Source organism: Pectinophora gossypiella, chromosome 14, assembly GCF_024362695.1.
Source record: "Pectinophora gossypiella chromosome 14, ilPecGoss1.1, whole genome shotgun sequence".
Taxonomy (NCBI): Eukaryota; Metazoa; Arthropoda; class Insecta; order Lepidoptera; family Gelechiidae; genus Pectinophora; species Pectinophora gossypiella.
Genome location: NC_065417.1, coordinates 7,308,337 through 7,331,360, shown reverse-complemented (window position 1 = coordinate 7,331,360; position 23,024 = coordinate 7,308,337). Strand labels below are relative to the sequence as shown.

Sequence of the window (23,024 nt, the reverse complement as noted above, 5' to 3'; positions counted from 1 at the left end):
TACTATGTACCTATGTGTGCCGATCACTGCGCCTGGCGTACACACTGCGGAGTGCTGATGCTGGGCCGATTGCATAGTATCTCGCCCCATATATGTATATCTGCTATTTCCTGCCTATTCACTCTTCTTCAAAATTAAAATATGTAATAGACATTTGCTAGGTAAAGCGTGAAGCACCTTAGGCCACATCTTCACTTACCATCAGGTGAGATTGTGTTGCGTGTCAAACGCAAACCTATTTTTTTATCATCCCATATCATGTTACAAAGACACACAATCATTTTGTCTTTTGGGAAGATATTCATTATGTTTCTCATACATATGCAGATGAATGCATTATGTTTCTCGTTCATTATCTGTCCATCATAGACAGTTTTAACTAACATTCTAATGAGCGCCAGTAAACATGAACGTCTTCGCACGTACGAACTGTCAACTTTATGGCAATGTAAACAAAGAAACTCGAGTGTGTCGCTAAGTTGAGTTATGCTAACGAAGATCTATTGAAACGTAAGGTATGGGTACCTATACAACTGGTACGAATTTACACCGGTCATAAAATACAAAAGATAGTTCACATTCAAACGTGATGTATAAGTAGTGAAAATATCTGGGGCATAGCAGAGCGATTTGGTAGGTATGTCTGACTGGCCGGGAATAGGAAGCAGGAAGATGGGATGCGGCGGCGGCGGGCGGCGGACGGTCGGGGCGCATGCGTCGTGCGGGCGTCGCGCTCAATCTCCCGCGTTTTGTTAACAGTAGTACCAACTAGGTACACCGCTACAGCCCGCGATCCGCGCCCGTTTCGCGCCAGTATCAGTGCAACCGCGAGATACGCGCACGCACGCACAGCGCCCATCGCCGGCCTATGTGATCTCATTCAGAAACTCATATCCTGACAGATTGATGTGAGTCAATATTTATTTAATATTGTGATTTGTATTATGCGCTTTTTGGCTAGGCATTATAAGAGGGAGGTGAAATACGCACTTGCGTGCAAAGATCTATTCTTTCGGGCTTTAGATAGATTTTTTTTTCACAATCATCCGAAATTGAGCCATTGTTGGTAGTCTACTTCGTACACTGTTCCATAAAACCTCACATATTTTGTAGTTAATAGGTATCTTTTTATAAGTAAGTGCCTAAGTAGGTATATGTTTACAAAAATTGGGGAAACAAAAACAAAGAAAACGCAAGGGCACGGGGGTGTCACACCGTGCCTTACCCCATGACGCATGCACCCTCCCCAATTCTCTCATTCCCCGTGAAATTGGTCAGAAACGACGATCCTTGCCTCTTGACTGGATATCGTTTTGAAGATGAGCTCACCTAACTCGCAACTCGCAAGTGATTGTTTCAGAATAGGATCTGATAGGTACCTATCATCGTAAAAAATAGAGTTCGGAATTTTCCGTAATTAACACTACGAGATATGTTCAACTACGTCGTACGATGCATGAAAAATGGCGATAAATTAATACAAATTGATTACTAATTTGTAATTTATGTTTTATTATTAAAGTTACCGTTGATACGTTATCTAAGGTAGGTATTGATAGGTACAAATAACCTACATGACATTTATTGATATGATAACAATGTCACGGTGGTTGCACTAACCTTGGTTACTAAAACACCTAAAATAGTTTTCTAATCACTGATAAATCTGATAACGTCAACATAAACAAAACATATCAATGCCGTATCTAGGTGTGAAGTAAGTAGGTATTGGCTTGCACGTGTATCAGTTCCCTACGCAGGACTTTTCTGGGTGATTACGTATGTAACCGAGCAATAAGAAAATATGTAATTATCACGTTATGTCCGTACTCCGATATCCATATTTTGTTTGGGGAACGTAGCCTGGAACCTGAGCTGAACGTAACCTGTTACATATACTTAGTAGTTACAATTGAGGTGTTAGGTACATAGATATAGGAACTGATATGCTAAGGTTCGTTGAAGGGAAGAGAAGCAGTGTGATATCTGTGTATTAAAACACGTCTAGGTATCGTGTGTTGTGTGTATATTTAAACTTGCAGAAAATTAATTTTAAATTGTTGTACGACCGTTACATTCGACAAGTTTTCTTTGACAATCACATTCAGAAATTTGACGGTTCTCAGTTTTTCACCGAGTTGCAGAACAGTCGTTCGGTCAGGATATTAGTTTATCTATCAGTCTAGTCAAAGAGAGCAGTCCACAGAAGATAAGAAATGAAATCTTAGTACCTACCAACATCGTATTTATTTGAACGTGTCTTTGGCAAGTGCTTTATTAAGTTCTAATTGATAATTTTTAAATGCTTACAAACTTAGTGTCATTTAGTACCAGTACTAGGTAGGTAGGATGTATAATCGCCATTTAAAAATAGTTTACCAATTAGGTACCTATAGCGTATGTAACTTGCAGCATATTGTTTACCCAAGAATATATACAAAAGCTTATGGAAACACCTATAAGTATGCATACCTATCTTATTTATATCTACATCTTTTTAATTAGCTGTTGTTGAAATTACGTCATTATGCCTACCTACTTAGTAGGGGTATGAATGTAAATTACCTATGTACCTACTGCGTATTATTATTTATTACTTTTTACAAGTTATTTAGTAAAAAGAATAGTATTTACCTAAGTAATATACGTTATAGGTACCTTTCCTAGTATTGAATTTACTTGAACCTATTGTGCTGTAAAATTCAATACCTGTCAATAGATATGTCCTCCAACTTTGTTTGAATAGAATAAACAAAAATATTATTGCCTTGAGGTTTAACAAGCAGACAAGAAGGTTACCAATTATTCAGATTAAGTATAGTTACAAATTTGCTTACAAGTTTTCACTACGATTTTAATAGCTAAAGCTATTATAAGCTACTTATACCTATTTACCTATACGAGTATAGTTAGTGTATACTTAGTCGTGTTAATTTGACTTTTTGTACGGACTGGACTGTGTTGAAAGAATTGTTTTTACAGCGTTGAGGAATATAAACAACATCGACATTGTTTTTAGTGTAAGTTTAAAGTGTAAGATATTTTTATTTTTTTTATTTTGATATTGTATGTGTTTGTTGTAATAGTTTGTTAGGTATATTTTAAGTAAGTTATAGTCCCACTGTTCTTTTAGATTGTAATGTAGTTTAAGCTTGTTTTTATTTATTTTTTATTTCCAATTTCCAACACAATATAAAGTTGTTACAAGGAATAAATGAATATGAATATGAATCGTTTGTAAATATTTATTAACATATGAGTATTTAGTCGGAATCTGATCGTTTCGATTATTTTGAAGTTGCACAATGGTAACGCAATTCATATCGTAAATACTAAACCAGTTAAAATTCTACCATTTAATTAACTAAAGAACTAAGTTGCACGAAGAAGTGTTTACAATGGCTTACTTAGCTATTGTTCAGCAAGTGACGTTGACTCCGTTGAGACATAAAAACGTTAAAGAATGTTGCCATTCAATTAACACCAAACATATAAGCTGAACACCATCAGGGAAAGTTTATGTGCAGTCGTAATCGAGCAATAAACCTTGCTATAGAAACTCGGGGCCGATAACATTCGTCTAGTTTTTCACACGATAGATCGCGCTTTCCAGATTTCCCTCCATTTGTAGTGAAGCCACATAATTTTCTGAACCTTTCGCTTGCTAGCCGGGCTTTGCCTTTATCTATTATCGTTATATCTTAAACGGTTAATATAGTTGTAGTAACTGCGGTAAACGTTCGACTGCGCCCGTCTGATTGGTATGCGAAAATCCAAAGTCGAGTGGAAGTGTTATCGTAAGTAGGTGGAGCTCTACCCGCAGTACAAGATCGTGGTAGAGTCTGCTCCTTACCGACGTAATATGGGTTTATGTAAACTGCTTATAGTTTAGTATTGTCGCCTTTTCTGAATAAATAGTTTAGGCTTTCTAAAGTAACGCTTTATTCCAAACTCAGCGAAAAACGTCATTCCACCGTTCAGTCGTTGCATTTTATGAATTTCACTTTTAGATATTGGACCAGTTTCCACTATCAACCACATTACGGTTTGAAAGTCACTTTAATGCCAACAGAAAACTAATGTATAAAACGGGAATATCGTGCTTCTATCCAATACTACACAACCCATAGGCGGTACTTGCAAACAGCGGATACATCGATTTGCGTCGCCTACTGAAGTAGAAATCCTATCGCACAGATCTAGAGCACCGTTATAACGCATCTATTGGTTATATCAAGCAGGAAGAAATATATCAGGGGAATTTCTTGATAGTTATTAGCTTTGCTTTACAGTTTCGAAACGAACATCCCAAATTAACCGCGTTGATAAATAGCTCTATGGAAATTAGTTGCGATAACGCTTGTTTTGTATCTACTCAAATGCAAAATGAAAGTGTTGGAACTTTTTCATTCGTTGTTCAAATTTAACTTACCCTACACTACCTTATTAGTGGATACAATGCATAATTATAACGGTCGTTAGTAAAATGGCCAAAAATAAAGGAAGGTACAATGGAAAGTGACATATTAAGTACCTCCCATAGGAAAAGCCTCAACGAGCTATTGTTTCTGGTACTGTACGTTCTTTTATTTATAGTTATTGCTTGCTAGTTCCATTTGTTGTTGTGGTCATATATACCTAAGTATAGCATGCTACGACTAGCTGACGACTAGGAAGCTGGATGATATCACACTTGACTTGCAGCCGTAGTATGGCAATCGCATTACGCGTCGCCTAGTCATTAAGAGTTGCTTCGTAACTCGTAACGCGCGCGACATGCGTACAGCATGCATGCTACGGGCGCTGCAGTAGATAAGCTAATCTGATATATATATGGATATGCAAAGCAACGTCGAATTGACATTAAAATGATCGTTCGAGTGCTAGTCACGTAGTGTACGACTATTGTACCATTTTTGATTTGACCTACCTTTGGGTTACTCGTTGCGTGCTCTGCGCTTAATTTATAGCAATCTATTATGTAGAGACATGACTGCAGCACTATTTTGAAAGCGTAGAGAAGTTTGCATGTTCCATACAAATTATCTAGGGCTAAAAATCTAGATTTAGGTAACTATTATGAGCATATCGGCTGCTTCGCGTCTCGGAAGCCATGACGTACTAATTAGGTCGATAATTATGTGCATGTTCTTACATATCTACTCAATTCACGGCCCACGGTTAGTTTGGTAAGTTATCACTAACATGGTCTCCTCATCTTCATGGTCTTAGAAGAAGAGACCAACATGGTTTCTTCTTTGAATCCCTACTCCTAGTTTATTATATTCTTCATGTCATCAAGGTGGCTGGATGTGGGTTTTCTTATGATTGTTTATTTAGGTAAGTCTATTTCTGACGAATAGTCCATTCTGCTAACTGCCTATAGTATGTAAGCAAAATCCTCAAGGCACATACTTTTTGTAAGACGTATGTATTTTTGTATCACAAAAGAAAATGAATGTTGTTGAAGGCCTTGAATATAACTACAAACCATTATGTAAAATGGCTTCTCCTGTGTGCCACCTGCTACTTACTAACTGTTAATTGTATGTTACAAACACTAACAATTTTTACTGCTGTGAACATTAGCAAACCTGGGAGCTATGCTAAGTTTGATGGTAGTTGTAGTAAGAGGTGCTACATAGTTAGAAATGTTATTCAAACTTCAAGTAATGTAAAGCACATCATGATAAGAAAGTAGTTCAAGACGTGATAAAATCGCGAGCAAGCTGCATACATAAGTCAACAGTTAAGTTTGAATCCGACACAGTAATAATTATTTCATATTCTTTTAGTTACAATAATACGTTACTAGGTATATTTTTATAGACAAAACAGCAAACATTTTAGCGACTATGAGTCATGGCTGGACGGAATATTATGCGAGTGGTGACGCAGAGTGACGTCACCCACGGAGTGGGTCACGCGCTATCCCATTCTATAAAAAAACATATCACCACCAAAATTGTTATCCGGGTACGCCCTAACCCTATTTCGTCACTCTTCAATTAACTTGATCAATTTTCGTGAAACGTGTATAAAGGTAATTTGCTCGTAAACCTGGCTGACCCCTAGTGTTAGCTGTTGACTCTATCGACGAAGGAAGCTCACCTCTTACCATTTCTTTTCACCTACGTTTTTGTACTATGATTATATACCTAACCTTGTAAATATGTATGTTTTACTCTAGCTCTTAGGATAGTGAAGAAGTGTGCCCTTAATGTTTTCACTTACGATTCTACGCGGATATTCCGATTTATTTAGCTTAGTGTGGCTTAGTGAAATTTGCGTGCTGGCTAAGCTATGCTACACCTTAACGACACAGCCGCACCTTGACAACAGAATCAATTTGTCAGATAAAGAAGCCGCCTGGTGATTGCCTTCATGTAAATACAATACAACTGATCTGAATTATAGCTATTGTTGCTTCACGTGGGTGTCTCATCAATCAGTAGGCAAATATACTTATGGTTAGGTATCTCTCTGTAAGTGCATTTGAATTGTTTACAAACGTGCTATTAATAATTACTTGCATCAGTCCGTTTATGGAGTAGGTATCCTGAGAGAAGCGCGATGTAGCTGTGGATTAGTGCAGGCTGATCAGGCTCAGGCTGTCAGAGTGAGGGGACAATACAAAGTTTATTATAAGATCTCATTCTAACGTATTGTTTCATATTATAAATGAGCTGGTAACTAAATGTAAAATAAAATTGGTTGCAAGGTAGTTTCTGCCAACTGCCTGCTTACTACATGTGTCCTTATTCGATTTGTTATATTTTCTTACGTACCCAATGAAGATCTACCCCTTGTTTATCATAGAGACCATAGTAGTGGAACTAAAGCTTGTGTTTGTTCGTTATTAATATTTCCACGTCGAAACTAAGAAGAGAGACCGGGGGCGAGCAAATAGTGCAATGGCCGGGTTGTATGAATATGGGCCGCGGCAAGGAACTAGGTCGGACAAGGTGGCACGCCATCGACCCGACGTTAAGCGTTGCAATCAGAGAAACTAATAAGAAACGTTATTGGCTCGATTAGATCTGTATTAAAACGTACCGTTGACTTAGGTATGCATCCCGGACGGATAGGCTAGAAGACTGATATAAACTAAGTATTTCATAGAGCATATACAGTAATTACAAATTTCTACAATGATTAAATTACCTACTTTCATGATAACGATTATAACGAATTAGCAGACATTCTTTTACTTGTTTTTGTAAGTAGTTTCAAAAGGCACAAAAGAAGTGTGCGTCAAGCTAGCGGCCTCAAAAAAAAAATGGGCACGAAAAAATAATTTGACCATACCAAAAAATAGTACTCTTATTGAAAAAAATAGTACCTGTTGTAAAAAAATTAGTACCTTCACGGTTCTGGATTTCACGGTTTTATTTCACGGTTTTATTGCACTTGCTAGCTTGACGGTGAGCGAAATTTGGCGAGAGTTAACGACAAGGTCTTTCGCTTTGATTTAAACGCCAAAAAATAGTACCGAAATAGTACTTACCCCTTGCAAAATACCGAAATGAGCACTTCAACGGTTCCAAAGTTATAAAGGCAGTTCTTTGCTCCCGCTGGCTTGACGTTTTGAAAATACCTATTATCTAGGGAACGCTTGCATACTTCAGTTTGTAACTAATGTCAATAAACTCGTATGAAATAGTACTCCCTACCATCATAATTTGGACCTGATTCTCTTTGTAGAAATATGTCAAAAAGTCATTATAACCTATGTCATACATTTATCAAGACAGGTACAGTCGCGAACAAAATTATTACACATGCTCAAGAAGAATGTTGTCAGATTTTAGTATTTTTTCCCCATTTTTGGGTAAAAATTGGTGAAGTGCCAGGGTTGTCAGATGAAAGTAATATCATTGTTGAAACTCTTTGAGTTATTCTACAAATACTGCAAATTGTTTATTAGCAAACACTTCGATCCGTAACAAATTCAACATGAAGGTATAAATTATAAAATAAAACAGCTGATTAAAAATGTATTATGATGTATTAAAATCACAGATTGTTTTCAATAAGAACTAGACCTATGCAGCCATTTTTTATTAAAATTATTGCATATGGGTGTATGCAATAGCAATTTTTTGTAATAGCAACACTCTGAAGTGCAAAGAAATGGTAGGGTAGACCTCCAAAATGGCAATACATACGAATAAATTGTGAGGTTATGTAATTGTCTACGTGACTGTATCAACAACAAATGTATGGCATAGGTTATGATGATTTTTTAACATATTTCTAGAAAGAGAATCGGATCAAAATTATGATGGTAGGAAGTACTATTTCATACGAGTTTATTGAAATTAGTTACATACTGAAGTATGCAAGCGTTCCCTAGATAATAGGTATTTTCAAAACGTCAAGCCAGCGGGAGCAAAGAACTGCCTTTATAACTTTGGAACCGTTGAAGTGCTCATTTCGGTATTTTGCAAGGGGTAAGTACTATTTCGGTACTATTTTTTGGCGTTTAAATCAAAGCGAAAGACCTTGTCGTTAACTCTCGCCAAATTTCGCTCACCGTCAAGCTAGCAAGTGCAATAAAACATGGCTATAAATCCAGAACCGTGATGGTACTAATTTTTTTACAACAGGTACTATTTTTTTCAATAAGAGTACTATTTTTTGGTATGGTCAAATTATTTTTTCGTGCCCATTTTTTTTTGAGGCCGCTAGCTTGACGCACACCAAAAGAAAGACCCAACAATAATAGGCATCAAACATTTAGATATTTTACGTATTTTCTTTTACTAGCTTCCAATAAACATTTAGTTCCAGACACATTTGTCGCTGTTAAAAACGTATAGGCGGAGTATTAGACATCTTTAGAAATAGCAAAGTGAAGGGTAAACGTTTCTTGTCCTTGGTAACAACAATTGTCTACGCAGTGCGACTTTTATTCAAAAACGGCGACAAAAGATTTTATGCAAAATGATATTATATTATAATGAAGGCGTTATTTATAAATGTCATGTTGTTATTGAATATCGCAGTCTAGTAGCGTGTGAACGTTATCATAATTGCTCAGGTAGGTAGCGCTGTTGAGATAATTAGTAGTGCAGGATGGGTATCTGTAATGAGTACACGTTATATTTGTTCCTGGGTGATTCATAGTTAGGGTACTGTGGTGTGGTGTGAGGTAATTTCAGTGTCCGCAACCTTCATTCGCAGGTCAGATCGTTTAGTCCAGATGTAATAGGCAATAGACAGGCACCCACGGCCCTCAAATCAGCGGAGGTGTAATAGAGTATTGTTACTGATGTTACAGCCTCCACATTGTTGTGATAAATTACTATATCAAACATATTGTCTTCAGGATTATACACTCAAGGTCTATAGTTGTCCAAATCAGTACTTGATGTCATTTCCTGATGTTCACGAGTAGCGTGCAGAATTCGTGATTTGGTATTATGTAGGCAGACGCTTGACTTATTTTGTTTGGCATACTAACGCCTCCGCTTTAATGCACTTTGCATATAAGTAATTAAATACACTCTTGTATTGTATTGACTGTTTCAGTTATTCAGTCAATAAAACAAACAAACATTTCATTAACATAACCGGTAGTTATTATATAGAAAACTCCTACGCGTCCAAGTTTATAATTTCCTTACGTCCCCATTTAGGTATTGTGCGTAATGTTTCCAATACAATTAAGGAGATTTACAATTCATTATGCAGAAACCAATTAGGGATCTGTAGTGCAATTCATAGATAGGTACCCGTCCTACGTGGTTACCAGTCTGGTACGATGAGTCAGTAGGTACTCACTTAAATACAAGTATATGCAACTACAAGTCAGTCTAGGATGTTTAAACGTTACTGTGCGCCTTCGAGAAGCTGGCTTATCATGGCTGTGTAAATAAGAGAGTTTATGTAAGTAGATTATAAGAATTGTATGTGTATTAAGTAGGAACTAGTGAGATGTTTAGTTAGTTAATGCGCACGGCTTCGCCACCTATACAACCCCCTTAAGACGAGGTGTATTCATAATAACTCCAAACATCTGTTTGGAGTTATTATGAATACACCTATCTAGGCGGCTCCATAGACGGCTGTGATTTTAAACCAGTTAGCTATAATCGTTATAATGAAGTAAGTTTCCCCGCCTGCCTGTTACATGCATTTTAGCATTCTCAGCTGATGTTTACACCGGCCGACAGTTTACTATAGTTTGAATAGTTGAACAGCGCAAGGTCGCGCGGTGATGTAATTGCCGTTTTTAGCGGCTAAACGTGATTCGCCGCGGGTCCCTACAAAAAAATATATCCACTGTAGAATAGACACGTTTGGTTATTTTTGTATGACATCATCCTGTACCGTAGTGTACGATAGTTGAACATTAAAATTACACTTTTGCCTTGACATTAGTGATGAATTTATTTACAATAGGTACGTATTTCTACATGATAAGTTTTTATATTCATATAGCGAGATAGATTGTTGGATGTTCTATGAATTAAAATAAGTATACGCCGGATGGAAAAATGTCCTGTCATTGAACTGTCCTTTCTAATCTAAAGGTATATATATTTGTCTAGGGCCGACAGCTTACAGCCTTGTTGCAGTAAGATATTCAAAAAAGAATAGTTACCTAATAGTTGTATTTTCGCAACACCGAAAACAATCATGTACCTACCACACACATAATTTATCTAACTCATGTATTGTGTGCAAGTTTATCGTTAACGTGTTGGATGCCTTGGGCGCATTATTATGATGGGGCCTTATGCCTGATAAAAAACGATTTTGATAACACGAGCAAAATGACGTAAGATTCTTGATTTATTCAACTGTTCTATTAATTTATCTACCAAATAACAATATTAAAACATCTATTAACGATTGGCGATCTAGGAGAAGCTAAGGGAGCCCCTATCGACAGCGGGGCCCTGGGGTGCCCAGTGGGAAGGAGGGGCCTAGACAACTTGTAATGACTTTTGATGTATGTATACCTAAGTTTATACATAGTAGGTCAGGATAATAAACAGCACTAACATTTAAGTTTCTCTTTCCGCCCCTGGCCGAGCACGGAACGCGATAAGATTTATGTCCGCGGAGATTCACTTTACTAAGTTGCCAGTGCAGTCACAGTGATGTGGTTCGTAAACAAGCCTTGAAACTATAAGGTTGAAGTTGAAATCGTATACCTACTTACATAACTATGTCGCAATATAATATTCACCATTTTGCTCGTACATTAATACCGACTACGTACGTAGTCGTGATTTGGTTTGATACTCCAGCTAAAGTACGTAACGCAACTACGAAGTACCATTATAGACTAAGGGTCAGTACAAGTTTCCGTGGTCCTCCCAGGTGGACTTGTCAGGTGGATCGGAAGGGATCTACAAGATTTTCTCTGCAATTGTTCCAGTATACGTAAGTGAAGATGTCTGACGAAGCCAAGCCTGCAGACGCAGTGGAGCAGGTGACCCAGGAAGTGAAGGACGTCAAGTTGGAAAACGGCTCCGCGCCCGGCGCAGACGCCGGCGCGGCCAACGGAACGCCTAAGAGCGAGGACAATGCTGTGCCGTTCAAGGTATTTACAAACTGTTTCGTACATAGCCATAAAATAAACAAATAATAATACTACAAAACAGCCTCGGTTAGAGCGTTGGGCTCACGATCTGGAGGTCCGGGTTTGATTCCCGATGGGGACATTCTCAAAATAACTTTGTGAGACTGTCCTTTGTTTGTTAAGGACATTGCAGGCTTGAATCACCTGATTGTCCGAAACACTAGGATGATTCCGTGCTTCGGAAGGCACGCTAAACCGTTGATCCCGGGCTACTAGTCCAAACACCTCCATCAAACCGCAGTGGAACAGCGTGGTGGAGTATGCTCCATACCCCCTCCGGTTGAGTGCCCAGCAGTGGGAAGTATATAGGGTGTTTATGTTACGTAATACTACAAAAACGGATGGTGTGGGTATTTAGTTTATCGTGAGATACCTTTGAAATCCCAATTGGGATACAGTCGTACCTTATGTTATGTTGTAATCATTTTACATAGCTCAAGACTCATAGTGAACTTGTTTTAGCATATAACCTACTAACTGGATTGGCTCTATAAGGTAGAGCGAGAGAGTGAAGAGGGCGAGATGTGTAATACCTATACATACCTTTAACCACTTGGCTACTTATACACTTTTTATCGTGGCTTTTTATAATATATAAATTATGTAAGCCGGAACAAAAAAATATCATCTTTTTACTGCCGATAAAAGTATTTCAAGAAACCAACTTTTTATGCGAAATTTAATAGGCAAGTTTTTACTTATAGGTATTAGTAGGCTACTGTAACTATTTCCTACATAACATAACAAATACTTATTTTCACACACGCGAAATACAAAACAAAAGAGAAATAGAAAGAGTACAATAGGCGGCCTTATTGCTAAGTAGCAATCTCTTGCAGGCACTCTACCATACAGAAAATGTTAACGCAAATAGTTCATCAAGGCAAAATAAGTAAGTATTGTACAACTAACATAAGTTCTCGACTATATTCCCAATTGGGTTAGTCAGATGCACACCAACCGCAAGATGAAGTGAGTTTACCCACGCGGCCACCCTTCATCGAGCTTTCTGTATGCCAAAGTGATGAGCAGTATTGACTTATATAATGGTAGAGCCAACTGTGACAGTAGATAGACATTCTCTTTCATATCCTAAGCAGCCAAAATAAAACTCTACAGACCTTTAGACCATCGGTGAAATGAGGGACAAGGTTTATTGTAATCATTTTGTGGGATAACTTCAGATACTATTTCTCTATTGTTTTTTTGTGATACTAATCTACCACACCTACCCTATCTCTTTCCCTTTAGGTAACCGTAGAGTATATTATTTTTGAGTAAAATTCTCATTCTTTTCTTCAAGTAAAAAAAAAAAGTTTATTTTAACAAATTGACAGACTGATTTTTGGCGCATGAATGACCAAACATTTCGAAGAGAAACCCAGTAGACATTAAATAGCTAGAAGGTTATGTATGCACTTGTTATGTGTACGTCGTATGAGTTAGCAAGGTGGTTACTAAGTCAATAGCCAGCGTATAAGTACATACAAAATTGAAGGCAATTAAGACTGCGCTTGGTTGGTGACGTAAGTGTAGCAAACACAATACTCTGTGGACTGGTGGGAGTGTTTTTAAGACGTGAACAAATTTTTAAGGAAAGTTATCCTTCAGGGAGACACCTATCTGGATGTGCCGTGCCGTTCAGATAAGACCAGAGTACAAGAGATAACAATTTGAAAAAGAATAGCAGCCAGTGTCCTTACTATTAAAGAGTTTTTTAATTTTAGTTACGATGGGGTTGGCATGTCTATTAAAAAAAAAAAAACAGTTTACAACGGGAATGTTCCCAAAGTGGGAACGTAGGGTACGCGGAGTGGGAGTGGGAACGGCGCATCACAGGACATTTTCTTGTCTACTTTTAAAAAGTTAGGTTTAGGACAATACAGAATGAAAGGTATTTTTGATTGTTTACTTAGTTACACGCTAACGAATATCGGCAAGCCCTGCAAAAATCTCTCCGAGACGACATTGAAAGTGGGTACGGATCTGTCAATCTAACTTTTCAATTTTATAATTTCCAGGATGCCTTCAAAGCTTTCTCCAAATTCGGTGACCCGAAGTCAGACGGCAAACATATCACGTTGTCACAGAGCGACAAATGGATGAAACAGGCAAAAGTGATCGACGGGAAGAAAATCACTACCACTGACACTGCCATCCACTTCAAGAAGCTCAAGTCCTTGAAGGTCGGCATAGAAGACTACCAGAAATTCCTTGACGATCTCGCGAAGAGCAAGAAGATAGAACTCGACGACATTAAGAAGAAGCTTACGTCTTGTGGACAGCCAGGAATTTCATCGCATGTAAGTTTTTCGTCTTTTTTTTCCGCCTGTGCCCTGTTTGTAAACTTACAGGCCCCGTATTACAAGCAAATTTCTTGTAAAAATTTTCATTATTACAAGAATGTGTTTATCAAAACTTCACTGTCATGTAAAATTACATGTTCAAGTGTCAATATTTCTTTCACAAGTAGGTATACAACACCTGTACTTTTTTGATAAACGTAATTTACACGTACTTGTGAGTAATTTGTAAGCTGCAAGTGAACGTGTAGACTTGTGAGTTTTGATAAACAGGGCACCGATCGTGCCTAAGCGTGCTCTATCGGGCAACATCGCCTGAGATAGCGGACAATGCGAAATAATATAAATAAATAAGTAGAATTTAATATGTCTCATTTGTGCCACGGAACACTCAAAATAAATATTGCAGCTGTGTTGAGTAAGACGAATTCAAGGTTGGTGATAATCGTGACTCGAACAAGTCAACAAACATGCATAATTTTATACAAAATCTCTCTTCTTTTAATTTCGTTACATTTTCATAACTTGTGGAATTTTACAGTATTACCGTATTATAGTAATTCTACAATTTACCAATATTAAACATTCTTGACACATGATGAGACTTACACCTGAAGGCAAACGCCAAGTCACGTATTTCAAGTGTTATCTACGTCCACTTACGTCACCTTTTTTGACGTGACTTATTGTAAATTTGCTGCGTATGGCACCAACTAGTGCTTGGCCGGATAAATGGGGAGGGGGCTGTTACCCGGACTTACATCACCGTTGACATGTTACAGTCACACTAATCTGTTGTATAACATTGTGTAGGTAACAAAGTCGCAAGCGGCAGCAGCAGCTGTGGACAGACTGACTGACACCAGCAAGTACACAGGCTCGCACAAACAGCGGTTCGACGAGACCGGCAAAGGCAAGGGAATCGCCGGCAGGAAGGACCTCGTCGACGGGTCCGGTTACGTCACCGGGTATCAACACAAGGACAGTTACGGCAAAAGCCACTAACCACACGAACTCTGAAAGAAGTGTGAAGCCCCAAGTGTCGCCGGCGGCGTCGTGATAACGAGACGCAAGAAGATTGAAACCGAGCTTCGGTTCAACGATTTTAAATGTCCTGAACATGTCCTATATTCCTAATTACGTCCTTCTCAATTTTATTCTGACTGTAGATCTCTAAATTTTAATTGTGTGCGACGCGACGTTACGCTTTTGTTCAGTAATTTTACATAAGATGCAAAAATAAGTATTTTAATATTTGTGTCGCATGATTCCATAAGACAATATAGACACGTAATTTCGTAATAGATGATCCTTTTACACTTAAAAACTAAGTTATATAATTTTGTAAATTCTAAAGTATATATTTGTAAATTATTTAATTTAGCAAGTACATAGTACTATATATTACTCTCGCAATTAACTGAAGCTTTGTATGTCGTGCGGTGTTGACATTCCTTCTACGTAGTTTGAAAGGATATATTTTATTATTCTATCCAGACAGTAAGGCATGAACCAATATTTTTACATCACTATTTTTACGGGAATAAGTATCTTAGGTGTCTATGAGTTGCATGTTTGATGTCTAGTCGTGAGTAGTTAGAGTGTACACATTTTCGAAATAATCTGATTACAAGATACATACATACAGTTTAACTTTTCTAGCGTTTAAACTAGGCATCATACTGTTTAATAAGATGTAATACACGTAAGCTCGAACAGTACAAAACAAAATTATGTACAAAATCGAGATGTAAGTTGAAATGCACACTTTGAAAAGCGAATTCTTTTCTTGGTTATTTATTTCTAAATGTTCTAAATATTTATTTCAACGCATTTCACTTTCGAATCCAATGTCTGCCATATATTTTTGTATTTTTTTTTTTATTCTGAGGGCCGAGATCTTGGGATCTTTTTCACTTTATAAATACAAAGTATAATCGTTATGAAGACTTGTGTATTATCCAATGTATCCATGTCACAACGCTGTAAATAACAATAACCTAGCTTCTTGTGAAGGAATAATTGTAAGTTTACCACTAACCATTTATTTACCATGGAGCTTTTACAAACGTTTCGGAATATGTTTGACATGATCTCAGTGCCCCTGGTAAAGTAGGGTGGGCAGACATACTACAAACCCCAGCAGACCAACAAGCACTGTATCTTAAGCAATCACTGTAATTTATACGTATTTTATTTGAAGATATCAAGGTAAAATGTACCTCAGAATTTAATTGTTTAATAATAAATAATAAACAAACTTAATAACATGGTGTTTCATTGTCGGTAACAGTAAAACTCGCAGATTTCATAGTTACAATTTATTTGACTTATAGCTATAAATACACGTGTAAAGCCCTAACATGTTACGAAAATTAATAATAAATGATATATAATATTATCTAAGGTAGGTACTGATAATTTTACACGTAATATAATGTTTAAAATATCCTAACACAATACAATTCACAGAGAATGTTATAGTTCGACTATAAAATACCTCAGTAGGCATCTAAAAGAAAAATAAAATAAAAACAATGACTCTAGCCTTCACTATCATACTTTTATCACATAATAACCAACTCAAAACAAACTCACTAACTTAACCTAGGGCTATCGGTTGAACAAATTCAGATACAGCCAATAACACTTGTCTGCATTTCAGGGGGAATCTTACCATGATTAGCAGATGGATTTTTTATTTTAATCTCGTTAAAACCAGATTTCCCGACACAATAGTTAACAATGGGTTTGGATTTAAAAAGGACATTAGACCTTACGTCTGTATGATTGCGGGCGAACTTCTGAATGGCAGACAATTATTAGTGGCTCTATGCGGCAACACCAGTAATTCCCGGAGCCCCACGAACTACTGTTTTAAGCGATGGTTACATGTTGTTAACTTTGTAAATTAGGTATTTCCTCCCGTATAATAGAAGTGTCCCATATTATTAAACCAAATAAAAAAGGAAGCTAAATATAGGTCATACTCAATTTTTAAAAATACGTAATATTCGAATGCAAACGAAAATTAAATGTTTCCTAAAAAAATAAAGAAAATTATCAACTTCAAACAATCATTAGAAGAAATCGATATCAAGATCCCGTATTTTCGTTGAAAGTCAATTTATAAAATAAATAAATATATATCGATAACAGCTATTGCGATATCAAAGCAGGAGTATTTGTTCAGATAATCGATTTTTTTATAACTTTATCTCCCATTAGTCTAGTGTAGCAGCGCATAGCGGGAGATCGAAGTTAGCGTGTAAATTGAGACTGACAGGTGGGTTTGAATATAACGTCATTAATAAAGATTTAGAAAAAAAATCCTTCCTGCGTCTCCGTCTTTGATAAAGTATGTTTACACTGCTGACACAAGGCAACGCTGTGAAATCGCCGCACGGTAGCAATATGATCAGTATATACAAGATTACCACTTTGTCACTGTTAACTTGTAAGAATTATTACAAGTCAATAAGAAATTATGTCATGTCTCTTTTACATATACATGCACTATCGCAAACACTTATTATAATGAATGAACAAGTTTCTAGTTTTTATTATTGCTTTGCAGTATTCATTAATCGCCAACACACAATGAAAGTGGGCAATGTTTTTCATTACTTTTCGCAATGAAACACTCCTAAGAAATGAACAAAAACCTCAATAAATTATACATGTCACCCTGTTTATAGAACGCACTCAGTTCTTTTGGATTTTGAAGAATAATCTCATCGCTAATTTATTATTTCAACAACTACATGTCAAGTAAAATAAATCTATTTTTAATGACAATTTGTTATATTTACCTACCATAAAAATGCTCAATCCTTTACATGCAACATCTCAAAACATATATAGAAAGATGTTCAGTAGATTTGGGAAACAATAGAGAATATTGAATATATCTTCATTCAATCAATTTTCTATACAATAATATTATATAATGAAACTTCTCAATGACTGCGGGTTGGCACGCGATATTGTCGTACCACTCAAGTTGGTTTCAAAATTCAATCAGTTCTCGTTGTGATGGTTTCATTTAAAATATGCGTTTTATATGTATAATAAAACTATTCAATAACATAATAATGCTATGTGGAATTGAGAAATCTTTCATATTTCCTAGTCATATCACAAAACCTAGTGCGGTAATTATTACATGGGTCCGTCGATTACACTTACTTTCATAGTCATTACTTTCAAAATTAGTCGCGACCATCGATCGAGGCGGACGTGCGCTTCCGATTATAACAATTTTATATTTTTCTAAAATAATACATCGCTCTATTCTCAACCTTGTTTTGTACAAACAGTGAATTTAGTTTTGTGTAAAACTGCGCGTGCGTTTTAAAACCTTATATCGTCATTGAAGCTGAATCTACTCCGGCGCACCTACGCGGGAAGAGTACGGCTGCATTTTTTTTCTCACACCTCACTATATATTAACCAGTGGCGTTACCAGTCATCATGAGCCACCACCAATCGCCTATTAAACAGCGGGAGGGGTCTAATTACACTGGCTCTCAACAAGATCTCACGGGCTATGATTCTACCGCCTCGGATTCGCAAGTCACTAAACGAAAACGTAAACAACCTGACTCGGATCATGTACAAAAGCAGGATTTTGAAGAATTTAAGACCGAAATGAGGAGCTTCTTACAGGATTTTAAGACAACAAGCAATGAATACATGCATAATATTAGCTCGGAATTAGCCGAAATAAAGACTCAAGTAAACTCGATGTCTACCTCCCTTGATAATTTAACTCAAGAACATAATCAGTTCAAGTCGCAGCTTTCCGACCTTACGGATTCATTGAACTTTCATTCTAATTCCTTCGATGAACTTAGGAACCACACTGATTCGATCTCTAAGGACGTCGCTAACCTGAAGAATACCGAACAGGAACTCAATCACTGCAAACAACAATTATGCGATTTACAACGTGAATTTAATATCCAGCAACAACGAGAACGCCTACATAATATTGAGATCTCAGGGCTTCCTGAGAAAAATACTGAAAATCTTACCCAGTGTCTACTATTAATTTGTGAATACATAGGCGTACAAGTGACTAAGGAAGACATTATCACTATTCATCGTGTACCTTCTCGAGTACCTAACTCACGCTTGCCTAAAAATATAATAGTAAAACTGAAAAATCAACTCATCAAAGATACTATTATATCGGCGATTCGTAGGAAGAAAGGACTAACAATACAAGATATTGGGCTGTCTGTCACGGGAGAACAACAACAACAACGTATCTACATAAATGAGCATTTAACGCCATTTTACAAAATGCTCCATAAGAAGACACGAGAAGCCGCTTCTACTTCTAATTACCAATATGTCTGGATTCGCAACGGTAAAATATTCGTCCGAAAAAACGACACATCTCCACCTATCCACATACGGGATTACATAGACTTAAAAATAGTGAAGTGATAATCATATTGTGTGTTTTTCTATTGTGTTTAACGTATTTAAAAAGCATAAATGGCAACACTGATATATTTATTACAACTACGAGTATGTCGATAAATCATAGCCTTCAGCTATTGATGTATGTATTATACACTATGCATAGTAAGTACATATTTATTTATATTTACGCCATTGTTTCAGGTTATAAACCTTACTATTTACTATTTATATACAGACATGCATGCCTCATCTCACTTATATCCGTATATCTATTATATAATACACATAACCTTCATGTTTATACTTATACTTTAACTATAACTTCAAAACTTTACGTCCATTACCTACTATGTCTACACACACTCCGACACGAACACTTACAACTCATTGTACTCACACTCCCCTTGTTAAACCGCGACTGCACTCAATTACTAGAAGAATATATACTGCAATATATAACCCAAGTATTTATACATAGACATACGCTTATATGCAAATACTATTTACTGCGAATAACATATTTATTTTCTAATATACATAATTACCATCTTAATCATAACCGTGAATGCTTTGTATCCACACATTTTTTATGTTTCAATCAACTCGGACATTTTATCTGGCCAACTTATCCTAACGTTTCATACCTTTTATTCAATCTAAACGACTGTTTGTTACGTATCATAAATGGCTACTGGTTACCTCAAAGATAGAAACCTGAACATATATTACCAAAATGTTCGTGGGCTAAGGACCAAATGTCTCCAACTATATAACAATATATTATTACATGACTATGACGTAATACTGATTAATGAAACATGGCTACAAGATGATATCCTAAACACAGAGCTCTGTGATGGTCGCTATGAGATATTTCGTTGTGATCGTAATAATGTAGTTACAAATAAGTCATGCGGCGGTGGAGTTATGATCTGCACGAAGCGAGAACTTGAAGCCGAGTTATGTAAACAATGGAAGGGCTCCGCGGCTACTGAGACGCTTTGTGTGTCTGTCCCATCACGAATACTCCACTCTTCTTCTAATTTACATATAGTAACAGCCTATGTCCCTCCGGATCCTAGTGACATTACTACCCGACTAAACCTTATAAAAAATAATATACAACACATTATGGACTGCTTTCCTTCTGATAATGTTATTGTGGTCGGAGACTTTAATTTAACATGGATTACTTGGAATAGCTCGAATACCTATTGTATAAAAAAATCACCTTCTCAAGAAATAACGGACGCATCTACATCATTTTTGGATGAATTATTTTTCCTAGGTTTAAATCAATACAACTTAATTTGTAACTATAAAGGTAATTTTCTTGATTTATGTTTAAGCAATCTTCCATGCACTTCAGATCGCTGTTCGCAACCGATTATTAAAGAGGATGTTGCACACCCCTCACTAGATATTGATGTTTTGGATTTGCATATCTTTCCCATCTTAGTAAATAATATACCCCGGTACAATTTCTACAAATGCGATTATGACAAGATCAATGATTACTTAAGGACTATTGAATGGGCCGAATTGCTGACACATTGTAACACAGTTGACGATGCTGTAGATATATTTTACAACGAATTACAACGATGTTTCGCTGAGTTTGTTCCTATCTCTAAAATAAATAAAAATAACACATATCCATACTGGTATAGTCAGGCTTTGATAAAGGTTGACCGTGAAAAGGTGAAAATTCATAAGAGGTGGAAAAAATTTGGCAACCCTAGAGATTACGATGAATTCTCCCTTCTGAGAGAGAGACAGCATCGTTTACAACAACTCTGTTTCAATAAGTTCAGTAGCAACGCTGAAAAATTCATTAAAAAATCCCCGAAATATTTTTGGAAATATGCTAAGTCTAAAAGGGGGGGATCCTCATATCCGAAGAAATTTACTTACAAAAATATTTGCTATACCGATGGTCATAATATCTGCTCAGCATTCAGTAATTTCTTTGAAAACGTTTTTATATCTCCAACTACAGCTGATCAAGCCCACCAATCAACAACTTGCACCTATTCTTGTAACGAAATTTTATCATATATTAATGTCAATGAACAAATCATTTTAAAACTACTTCGTTCTTTAGACAGAAACAAAGGAGCCGGCTGTGACGGAATCCCTCCGATTTTTCTTGCCTCGTGTGCCGATGGTCTTTCATTACCTGTCACTATATTGTTTCGTAGGTCACTTAAGGAGTGTGTTTTTCCCGCTGTTTGGAAGCGGGCCCAAATCGTTCCAGTACATAAGAAGGGATCAAAGTCCATGATAGAAAACTACCGTCCAATTTCAATTTTAAATACAATTAGTAAGCTATTTGAAAAATTAATATATGACCAAATTTACTCCCTCATTGTGAAGGGCATACCTCAAACCCAGCATGGCTTCCTTCGAGGACGCTCCACAACATCAAACCTTGCCTTATTTTCAAACTTTGTGCTTAGTGAAATGGAGGGTGGGGGACAGGTGGACGTGATCTACACGGATTTCGAGAAGGCTTTCGACCGCGTGGACCACAAAATACTTCTTAAAAAACTGGAAAGCCTAGGTATTCACGGAGATCTCTTGCGTTGGGTCCGCTCCTACTTAAGTAACCGCTCCCAAATTGTTGTTCTTGGTGGATACAGATCGGACTTGGTCGCTATTCCTTCTGGAGTTCCTCAGGGATCGCACCTCGGTCCTCTCTTTTACAATGCCTATATTTTTGACATTTACTACGCTATCAAAAACGCCAAGCACTTATTATACGCCGATGATAAGAAAATCTACATGACGACTCGCTGTGTTGCTGACTGTAGGCTATTGCAAGAAGATCTTAATAATTTATTCACTTACTACTCTGAAAACCGAATCTCTGTCAACATTGGCAAATGTCAATGCATTAGTTTTACTCGGAAGATAACACCTTTAAACTTCTCGTACCACTTCAACGGCGTTGTTATTCAGAGGACCGAGGTGGTGCGGGACTTGGGAGTTACCTTCGACACGAAAATGCTCATGTCCACTCACATAGACACAATCACCAATAAAGCCTATCGCAACCTTGGTTTTGTTATCCGCACCTGTCAGCCTTTCTTTTGTCCCATAACTATTAAAATAGTGTACTACGCATATGTTCGTAGCATATTAGAGTATGCCAGTACTATTTGGTCTCCACAATATCATGTGTATATAAACCGTATTGAAAGCATACAGAAAAGATTCGTTAAACACCTTAACTTCAAATGTAGGAAAATAAACCGTGAAGCCACGTATGATGAGGTTTGTCGGGCACACAGTCTTCTTACACTGGAACAACGTCGCGACGTATTGGATATGGGTCTGCTATTCGACGTTATCCGCGGTCGTCTCGACTGTACTGAACTTCTAGGTAATGTCACTTTTAATACACCGAAGCGTCGGTCTAGGCATACAGCCCTATTTCACGCGCCATTTCATACAACTAATTATGGTAGAAACTCTGTAATGACCAGAGTTTTAAACACCTATAATCAACATTTTAATTCCGAAGGGGACATTGATCCCTTTATTGGATCTAAACAACTATTTATAACTAAAATAAAACGTCATATAAACACAGATGGTCAATAAGTAATTTTTACAATGCAATGCGAAGCAGTGCATCGCGGAACGGTGGAGTGCAGTGTAATGCAATACAAACAGTACAATACAATATG

At 37.0% G+C, this 23,024-nt stretch overlaps 1 protein-coding gene across 2 annotated transcripts; it reads left to right on the top strand.

The window, feature by feature from the left end:
* Window positions 1–751: 751 nt before the first annotated feature.
* LOC126372377 (tubulin polymerization-promoting protein homolog) lies at window positions 752–16,167 on the top strand. 2 transcript variants are annotated; one of them, XM_050018088.1, is made up of 4 exons: window positions 752–908; window positions 11,393–11,557; window positions 13,618–13,899; window positions 14,713–16,167. In XM_050018088.1, exons 2-4 carry the CDS (start codon window positions 11,408–11,410, stop codon window positions 14,902–14,904), a joined length of 624 nt encoding a protein of 207 aa, XP_049874045.1. In that variant the 5' UTR covers window positions 752–908; window positions 11,393–11,407; the 3' UTR covers window positions 14,905–16,167. The 2 variants fall into 2 exon arrangements, with proteins under 2 accessions (XP_049874045.1, XP_049874046.1); XM_050018089.1 differs by lacking the exon at window positions 752–908 and adding an exon at window positions 9,093–9,186.
* The last annotated feature ends 6,857 nt before the right edge of the window (window positions 16,168–23,024 follow it).

What these genes read in the sequence shown, in the direction of transcription:
- LOC126372377 (XM_050018088.1), top strand. Translation starts at nt 11,408, where the DNA reads ATGTCTGACGAAGCCAAGCCTGCAGACGCAGTGGAGCAGGTGACCCAG. An exon ending in ACAATGCTGTGCCGTTCAAG is followed by an intron (nt 11,558 to 13,617) that starts GTATTTACAAAC and finishes TATAATTTCCAG; the next exon opens with GATGCCTTCAAAGCTTTCTC. An exon ending in AGCCAGGAATTTCATCGCAT is followed by an intron (nt 13,900 to 14,712) that starts GTAAGTTTTTCG and finishes AACATTGTGTAG; the next exon opens with GTAACAAAGTCGCAAGCGGC.